General features: G+C 38.7%; 1 protein-coding gene across 1 annotated transcript; it reads right to left on the bottom strand.

Moving 5' to 3' along the window:
• Positions 1–217: 217 nt before the first annotated feature.
• Positions 218–9,586, bottom strand: UPP1 (uridine phosphorylase 1). Its single transcript, XM_010013135.1, has 7 exons — positions 9,534–9,586; positions 6,601–6,718; positions 5,995–6,153; positions 4,616–4,730; positions 3,954–4,163; positions 2,259–2,405; positions 218–775 (listed from the first exon to the last, which is right to left on the bottom strand). The coding sequence occupies exons 1-7, from the start codon at positions 9,584–9,586 to the stop codon at positions 636–638; spliced, it is 942 nt and encodes a 313-aa protein (XP_010011437.1). The 3' UTR covers positions 218–635.
• Positions 9,587–9,889: the final 303 nt, after the last annotated feature.

Below are 9,889 nucleotides of genomic sequence, written 5' to 3'. Positions count from 1 at the left end.
TGATTCAATCATGCAGTTAAAATGGGATATGAATGACCTTGTTGGATCAATATCTAGGAAATACAGATATTCAGCAGCTCAGTGTCAAGCTCAGAAATTTCAATTCCACACTTTCATTAAATTTTGTTAAATTTTAATATATGAAAATAGAATTATTTGTCAAAGCTTGAAAAAAGTAAACTGCATCCATTTTTCTTTACAAGTAAATCAAAGACAATTATATTTTTTTTAATTTTTTATAACAGCCAGAAAGGAATTAGCATTCTTAAGTCAATTTCAACTTGGTGGTTTGCAAGTACTTGGCAAAAAAGTTTTATTTACTTCCTAGTTTTTCTTTTACAGCAGAGATAAATAAAGCTTTTTCATATATTATAGCAAGCTTGTCCTTCACAACAGATCCATTTTCAGATCACAGAAAAGTGAGCCTTAAATCTAGCAATGCATAACTAAGCAAAACTTAACTGAAGTCCATTCAGCACATTCAGTTCCCAAAGAACAGTGACATAAATGATTAACTTCGACACAAGGAATGCTGTAAGGTGTTCTGAGGCAAAATACCTTTAATGTGCAGAAGCTGTGACCATGATTTCAGCTGTGCAAAAGCCTTCTGCTTCTATAAAACAAAGATGGGTATTTCATACTTTCCCAAGACTTTTCTTAATGAAATACCCCACTAACTTCTGTGGTCTTTTCTGATATTCCACGAGTACATCATGTGAGGTACTAATCTGATCCCCTTCAAGTCGATCCAGAAGAGTGACACACACTACAGCAGCTAGAAATTAAAAGACAGCATCAATTAGGAATGACATTCTGGCACTTCTACAGTCCAAAATCATAAACATTTGAACAAACAGCTAGAATATTGGAAATCTGAGAGAAAACAAACCCAAAAACCAGTGCACAGTACCACAAGATGCATGGGGACGTGCATGCTAAGGGTGATACAAAAAAGTTACGAAAAGTTCAAGGCAACTGATTGCTACACTAATAAAGCAAGAACTCAGGCAGCTGCTAACACTTACTGTTGTATCATGATTCTTATGTTTTCCTGGGCAGAAACTGTATTTCACAAGTACCCAGGACTTCACCAGTAGAAAGTAATCAGAGACACTGTTCTACCAGGTGTAGTAACAGTCCTCTGCTATCTACCTTATCCCCAGCTCAGATCCCTGCACTGTAGATGCCATCCCTCAGGAGCCAGCAGATGAGCCGCTTCAACATTCATGGATGGGGAGCAGTGCAAGTATATGAGGATCTTGTGGATCATCTCAGGCTCATCTGTTGCCTTTTGGTGATCAGAGCCCCAAAGGTACAATCCTTTCTTTTACTCAAGCTGAGCTCTACCATCACCCTTCTGTACCTGGGGTTTCTGTTAGGGACAATTTGCAGAGCACAAGCAGTAATACGTTACAGACCTGCAAAGTAGAGAAAGCAAAAAGGACCAGGCTCCCTAATGGCTCAGTAATAGCATGGGTTGGGTTTTTTTGGTCACTCTCAAGTCAATAAGAACTAAGGATGTTTGATATAACTGTTGGCCTTTTTACTTTTTTTTCTTTTCATCCTCCTTGAGTTTAAGGAAGTTTAAGATACATCAGTGTTTTAAATTGGCAGATTCCTTGCCAAGGAAAGTGAATTCTTTGCCAAGGAAAGTGAGAGACTACAATTACACAGTAGTAGAAAGGCACTGCACTACATTATTTGTAATTGTCTGTTTGGTGACCTTTTTCCCATAATCTTTACTGAAATTAGTTAGCTTGTGTAAAAAATTTAAAATCTTGGTTTATGATTAGGAATGGTTTATTCATGATGCTACTAAAAGTCTTCAGCTGTTTAAGAATTAAAGCCATAAGTCTACACAAAACACGTTTTCAATTTTCTTATGAAATTATAGGAAGTGATATTAGTGTTACATATATGAGAATCACCCAGTTGCTTCCTCTAAAGTTCAACAACTAACTGAAGAAAACAAATTAATACTATAGGGTAATTAGGTACTTTAATGATTTGTGTGCTTGCCACAGGCTCGAATAGCAAATGACAGAACTAAACTGTGTAAGAACTATGTGAGGAAGTTTACATTTATTGTGAATACATATGATACAAATGAAACATTCATAGCAACAAAACTATAACCAGAATTGATTATTTTATATGCAGAAGGTACATTAACACCTCATTCACAGTCTTTACTACAACCCCCCTGCAATGCAAAAAACTTCCTATAGCTTGAATAAAGTGACTTTAAGTTAGTTTACCTTTGACACCACTGAGATTACACATTGCAGCAAATACGGAAGACTCCATCTCTATGTTTCTGACACCAGAATCATAAGCTTCCTTCAAATACTGCAGTTTCTCTTCTTCACTGTATAAGCAGATAGCACCATCCAACCTGCCTTGTCCTGCAAAGTAATTTTGTAGAAATTTTCAGTGTGATGAAGTCACAGAACAAATTCAGTTTCTAAAACACACAATTATTGCAGTTTCCCCTATATACTGTCTGGCTTTTATTAATACTCTTCATTTTAATGCTCAAGACAAACAGGACAAAGCAATTCTTAGCTATTGCTAGAGCATCTACATATTACTTGCATTTTTTGCAATGTGAATAATTCGTCTTCTCCAGCTTAAATTCTCAAATTCACAAATGGGAAAATTTAAGTAGTGAATTCCCACTTATGCAACATGAATCAAAATTCAGCAACAAACTTTAAGCTGTACGGAAGTGCTGCACTTTTTCTAAGTTTATTCATTGTTTAGAAAAACGTGAAAACGCTTTCCTGATGCTACCTTAAAAGGCTGAACATTTTGTTAGTTTCAGTCTCAATAAGGCAAGAGATGACGAGTCTCTTAAGCTAACTAGCTAGTATTACTATAGGGTTTGAGAAGCAATATTAAAATTATTCAAGAATAACACCTACAGAGGAATGAGCAGCAGCATACGTACAGTAAAGTTAAATTACACAGTGCTTTACACTGTTCCTTCTTGTTTTCAGGAGATGTACTCCTAAATTAATGCCCTTGAGCTTGTCCTCAGTTTTTGCTGTATGAGTTGAAAATGTTCTTGTCACCTTTTTTTTTAGCGTAGCTTGTATCTGTGATTGGTGCTTAAGGAGATAGACAAACTGACTGTGCCTGCTTCTGAACAAGCCTGAGCACTATTATGACAACCATGCGTTCCCTGTGCATTGCACCCTTTGTCACTTATTCAGTAACAGCTAGAGAAAGTACCACCAGGTGCCATCTACACTCTGTTCTCATACAATTTGAAAGATGTTTGTGAATAGACTTGGGAGATCAGAAAAGCACCTAAATATCTCCATGTTTATCCAAAGTAAGCCTTGGAGTTTTGCTCCCTCCTACATAACAGCACTGAAACAACTTAGCAAAATATTGTCTTCAGCTGTCTGACAGCTCAAAAATGCACATGGGAAACAAGTTCCAACACTTCTGTTAAAAAAGATTTACTTTAGATACCTAACCAGTGTAAAACAAACGAACAAAAACCCAAAAATATCACCATCCTCCTCCCGCCCTCCCAATAAAACAATCCCAAAACAGCCACAAACAATTCTCACTTTTCTAATCCTCTAGGATGCCTTGGTAAATCACAGAAATTTTGTGACAAACACCTAACCAACGAGTACATTAAAAGCGTGTAGTACACTATATGTATTTCATAGGATCTGTTACAGCTGGGGGTAAATAAACCTCCACAAAATTAAAAGTTTGATACAGCACACTGCTAAGCACAGTCCTTGATTTTAGGTGTAAGAATAATAGGTTCGTTATGGTTGACAAGACAACTCAAAGAAGGGAACGTGTTCTGCTCAGTGAACTGGACCCTTAATGTTAAACATTATTCAATATTTAAAATACTTAACATACTATTTGATATTCATCTGTTGCTGCTTACCATTATACTTCTGTTAGTCTATCACCAGCCTTACCTTCATAGAAATCCAAAGTACACATCGTGTTTCCAATGACTGTATGGAACTGACCAATTTCTATACTGCACTGCATCAGTTCCTTAGTTAGCTGTTCATCTAGGTTTGTACTGCGAATTACAGTCTTTCCCAGAACAACCTGTTCAAACTGAGGCTTGAAGGTGGCATCTACAGACTCTCTAGTTATAACCACTGAGCCTGGGTCCAGACCTGCAGTAAAAACAAATAGATACAGCATCATAACATAGTTAATGCTTTGTTTCCACACACATAAAACACGTTTTGACCCAATTCTGCTTCTTTTAAAGGTGGTAACTTTGCTCCTGAATTCACCAAGATATTTTTTTGTGCATGCTTAGCTGCTTCAGTTTATTATTATAAATAATTTCTGAAAGAATAAATTTTTCCTTTTCCACTACATATTCTTTCTTATCTTTTTCATACAGGACAGAAATGTCCTACTCCTCACACTGTCAGACTTCTTAAGTGTGTTTTCTCCACAGGGAAATACTGCTTTTTCTTTCAAAATTATGGAAGCAAAATGATTCATCTCCTGCAAAAAAACTGCTCTGACCGTAAAGTACTTACTTGCAGAGAGATGCTTTACTCTCCTACAAAGATGAATAAGTTTTAAGAAAAGAACAAATCAAGAGGGGAAATACCTATTCCACCAGATGTGCCAATGCGAAAAATGGTTACGTTGGAACACTTGGCATGATACAACATCTTGATCAGCTCGTGCAACATGATTGCAATGGAAGGAATGCCCATACCATGCTGAAATGAAAGAAATTCATATTCAACATGCACACAGCCAACACAAAATATATATGGAAGAAGGAGCGGGACAGTATCTCCTTCCTGATTATTTTTTTTATATGTCACCTAACTCACTCCGACAAAAACTGTGCTTTGGGCCTACTGAATGGCTACTGCAGGTAAACAGAAAGACTTGCACTGGTTTTGGTAGACTCAGCTGAAGTATAATATTTCTAAAAATTATGAATTATAAAATATTTATATTCTCAAAAGTATAAGCAGGGTCCTTTCCTAATAGCTGACAAATGCACTTCATCACAGAACTTTTCTTAAACACCTTCAGCCTGTTTTGTTTGGGGTTTTTTTTCAAAGTACAGACATTGTGGCTTAGTCACAAAGTTCATTAAATACAAGTTCACTTTAACTTGCATGACAAAGAAATAATTACAACTCAAAAGGGTGCAGGATGATAATACAGTCATGTACTTGAAGTATGCAATCGTATCAACAAATTAAGAGTATGAAGTTTTTATATGCACACGTGAGTTGCCAGCACAAGTACCATGGAATGCTACTCTTAAGTTATGTTAGCACACTGCACAATGCCACTGGATGTGATACAGCCAATTTTACCAATATCCCACACGCATCAAGTGACTTTTTTCCCCCGTTATTCAGGATACTGAATACGGACGCTGTAACAGGAAGCCTACTCAAAAAATTTACAAGGTCATTCCTGTAACACCTGTGTGATACTCTGAGGAAAAAGGAGACAAGAAAGAAATAACGGTCTGAGAGATTTGCTCTCTCACAAAAAAGGTCTAAAAAAGAAATCTGAATTACCTGACTGCACTATTTTGAGCATGGCTGGTGCAAACTTAAAAACATGACTCCACCTACTAAGTGCTTAAAAGAAATATGCCTTCATACTTTCTACTTTGAACAGTATCACTGAACTCTTCATCTGGTACTGTAGCAATAGTACAAGGGGTAATGGGTTTAAACTTAAATCGGAGAAGTTCAGGTTAGATATAAGGAAGAAGTTCTTTACTGTGAGGGTGGTGAGGCACTGGAATGGGTTGCCCAAAGAAGTGATAAATGCTCCATCCCTGGCAGTGTTCAAGGCCAGGCTGGACAGAGCCTTGGGCCACTTGGTCTAGTGTGAGGCATCCCTGCCCATGGTGGGGTTGGAACTAGATGATCTTAAGGTCCTTTCCAACCCAAACTAGTCTATGATTCTATGATATTTGTCCCATATCTGAATAAGAAGTGAGGTACTTACACTGACAGACAAAACAGGTCCCACTTTGTACATTGCATAACGGTCAGTTCCTGCACAGATGTTAGGATAGTCACAACCAGGGCTACCAAGCCCCAGTTCTTCAGCTATGTAGGTGATAAAAGCTTTCATCCGAGAAGGACTTCCTCCAACACATACAAACTGGGGTGGACAGTATTCAACAAAACAAAATCAATTGCATGATTCAGTATATCAAAGAATGTGCAAAGATCAATATAAGGATGCGAACACCTTCAGCTAACAGAACCAGATGTAGTCCTTTTCATAATAATTCTAAAAGACCATCAAGAAAAACTATGGAAAAAAACCCACTTCTATATAGTACTCAAATGCCTTCATCCTGTTTAAACTAGTAAAAAACAGATACTGATTTGAAGGCTCCCCCCCACCACCAAAAGGGAAGTAAGAAACAATTATCCCAAATTTTGTTTGGTACTGAAAGTGACAAGAACCCACAAAACCTTATCCCCTTTCCATTCCCTTCTCAGTTGGCATTATGTTGACACATTTAGTCTTATTTTGAAAACAGCTACACTTCCACCTTCTATGGAAAAGCACTGGCTTGCTGAATGAAGCAAATTGTCTTACCTTTACATCTCCAAACAATGCCGGAAAATCATGGGTACCAGTCCCAAGAGCAAAATGGTAGAGGATGTCTTCTTTCATTTTCTCCAAGTGAGGGTTGCAGAGATGGATAAAATTCTCTCTGCCAGGAGAGCAGCACAGTGAAACATATAGAGTGTATACAAACCCCTACATTGGACAGATGCTAATTTTGTGCAGTCAAGCAGTAAAAGCTGGGATGTGCCACACCCAAGTATGCCTGCATCGCCTTATTTTGGTTCCTTGTGCATTATTTTAAGGCAATCCTAAATTTTATGACCACCTTATGTGTCACAATAAATCACATACAACATTTAAAATTGCATTCATTGCTCAGGATAAAATTGCTGAAGAAAAGCCGAGATGGTAGAATGCATTTGCAACAGTGCAGCCTTTACCTTAAAAAATATTAAAGCTGTGAACCAGGCTGTGTCTTTATGGTGAGCAGAACAACTGGGAGCAGGACCAGGGAATATTCAGTAGGACACCTTACTACACAGACAACCCATAGCAAAGCTGAAAAGCAAACTTGAGCTCTATGTTTTGATTGACAACCCCCCACCCCCAGCCACCTGAGAGGGGTGGGAACATATGGGCTTTATAGACAGGCCAAAGCAGATTTCTACCAATTTGGCTCACTGTAGCTTTGTGTCATCCAGCCAGGAGGAAAAAACTTTATGGCATGAGACTGTACAAGAGTACAGAGATCTGAAATAGGAGAGGAAAGAGGTAAAAAGAATTTGCTTCCTCTTAAGTTGTTTCCTGTAAGTAAGTGAGACAGCTTAAAAAAAAACCAGCCTTCCTGAAGATCCAGGAAACAACAAGGCAAGGAGGGAAAACTGAACTCCCCAGCGTATGGGATTGCCTTCATGCTGAATTTGGTAGTGGTCTAACTAAGCAAGCTGAATTATTCATAAAATGTCTGCCTGCTGCGCTTGACATTTTAAATTCAGCTGAAACAGGTAGGAAAGACTAGTCAATAATCACAAACTTAAGCAAAATACTAGCCAATACTTCAAAGTACTTTCTGAGATGGAATCAAGTAATACATATGTTTCAGACACAGGAAGATGACTTAATAGCTTAATGAAGGCTCACTATGGTCGCAGCATGGCTCTGGAAATTCAAACTGCTTTGTCAGAGGAGACAAACAAAAGAGTTCATCTGTAGTTTATGGAAAAAATTGATGAGGTTTTGCAGGAACAACTCTGAAGCCTAAACAGAGGTGTTCCGCACTGTTTGAGATGTTTTAGGTTACCTGATCTGTCTTCTACTGCCTCTCCAGAGAGGCAGTATTTTTCTGTAGGTCCTATGTCTTATCTGTCAACTCTGTGCAGGATGGATGGGTTACCTGAAGAAGCCTAAAAAGGCCTAGATGCCCATACTGAGGTCACCGAGCTGTTCCGCAGAAAGTGAAGAAAATAGCTACAACCCCAATATTCTCAGTATAACAGCTGCTTCCATCCTTGAAATTCTCTCCCTAGCATCAGTCACTATGGAGCAGCAGCCGCACAGCCAAAGAAAGAGGTATCATCCCAATCCACCCTATTTGTCCCAGCCCACAACTGACTACCACCATCAGCACTGAAAAAGCAGCCCAACAAAGCGGGTGGGCTGTTAGTCCCTTCAGTAGCCATTCCTCTCCTTGTCCCACATGCCCCATTTGCCTCTCTCAAATCCAGCCTCAGGTGGAGCCAAAGGCTTCGCTTGCCTTTGTTCTTCACTCCAAGACCTGTTTGACTCCAGAAGAAATAAAGAACAGGTCTGTGGCTCTCCGGAAAGGCGCAGACAGCCCAGGAGTCTGCCAGCTCACACAAGCAGAATTCCCAGGCTGCCTCCTCTGAATTATTCTCCTGTTGGGTTTTGTGGGATTCTCTACCCATATTTAATGGGTCACTCACTAATGCAGATCTAACAGCTGGCTGTGCTGTATATTGCAATGGTTTTTACTTATAAATAGGATATGAGCTGGAATCACTTTACAATTTGTTCTCAGTCAAGTTAAAAAAAAATAAATATTTCCTTCTTTATGAGAATACCAGCAGCAAAGCTTCTCTCCAGGAAATAAATTAGGAAAAGGTGAGGCCTCTGTTAAAAGTACAGGGAAATTAATGTGGTATGTGCCAACATCACCATCCTCATGCCTGGCCTAAATACAGTTCCTTCCTCAGCACTGTCTGTATTTCACCTTCTTCACCTCATACCTTACCAGCAACACTCTCCAACCCACCACCTCACTGCAGCTAGGGGCTGTTACTAACTTGTTTGGTTACCTGCCCATCCGGATCTAATTGCAGACTTGGACCCTGGGGTAAAACAGGCAATAAAATAAGCATATCACTGTGTGTACATAGGACCAATGCCATGGATTAACAGTAAAGGCAAAGTTTGCCTGATAAAAATCTTTGGCTTGTAACTCTAAGGAGCAAGACAATTTATTTCACTCACACTGCTGTAAAGCACCTACAGCTTCTGGCAGTTGAAACAAAACACAAGCATCTAAGGGCTAAACATGCAAGTATGGTTTTACTAAAAGCAGCTTAAAATAAGGACTAGAGAAACAGATTGCAATATTTGATTAAACTCTTGAAGCAGGTAGGTCTGGCCATATGCAGCAACCAAAGTCAACATTTCAACAGCTCACTGCATTAAAAAATAAATAAATAATAAAACCAAACATCACCTATGCTTGGAAAAATTCACTGTCATGATAAATGAAAACAGCTAGCCAGCAAAGCCCACTGCATAGGTGTGGTTAAAGCAGATAAAGACTCCATTTGTCAAAACAGCTTCTACTAGATACTCAATGTTATAATCAATATTCATACCATCAATTTCATCTTAAACTAAATGAGTGATGAGTCTGGGGAGGAAGGTAAGTATGAACATGGACAGGACAACTCATTTCCGAATCTTACTTTGAAGACTGTTCATCATCAGTTTTCTTCTTGTTTGGGATACCAGGAGCCATGTATGCTTATACCTAGAATTATATTTAAAAAAATCAGATATAAGTGCATTAGAATAGTCCCATACGTAAAGCTAGCATCATTAACAGTGAGAGAAACCTTCTATATACATGATGCTGTCATGAATACTAAACCCCCAAAATAACCAAGCCCCACTACAGCAAAATGAGCATCACTACTTTCAAACCACTGAAACTTGAACTAATCCCTTGCTAAGGTAACCCCCATCTTACCACTGCTTCTGTTCCGTGATACAAGAAACACCCGGCTCATGGGCCAAAGAGAGGTAAGTCTCACAGCTAACT

The sequence above is a fragment of the Nestor notabilis genome, unplaced genomic scaffold, assembly GCF_000696875.1.
Source record: "Nestor notabilis isolate BGI_N333 unplaced genomic scaffold, ASM69687v1 scaffold13924, whole genome shotgun sequence".
NCBI classification, from domain to species: Eukaryota; Metazoa; Chordata; class Aves; order Psittaciformes; family Psittacidae; genus Nestor; species Nestor notabilis.
Note: the sequence above shows the minus strand (reverse complement) of the source record. Positions and strands in the feature narration are given on the sequence as shown.

What these genes read in the sequence shown, in the direction of transcription:
- UPP1 (XM_010013135.1), bottom strand. Translation starts at nt 9,586, where the DNA reads ATGGCTCCTGGTATCCCAAACAAGAAGAAAACTGATGATGAACAGTCT. An exon ending in GATGATGAACAGTCTTCAAA is followed by an intron (nt 6,719 to 9,533) that starts GTAAGATTCGGA and finishes CTCTCCTGGCAG; the next exon opens with AGAGAATTTTATCCATCTCT. An exon ending in TGGCACATCTGGTGGAATAG is followed by an intron (nt 4,164 to 4,615) that starts GTATTTCCCCTC and finishes TTTTTACTGCAG; the next exon opens with GTCTGGACCCAGGCTCAGTG.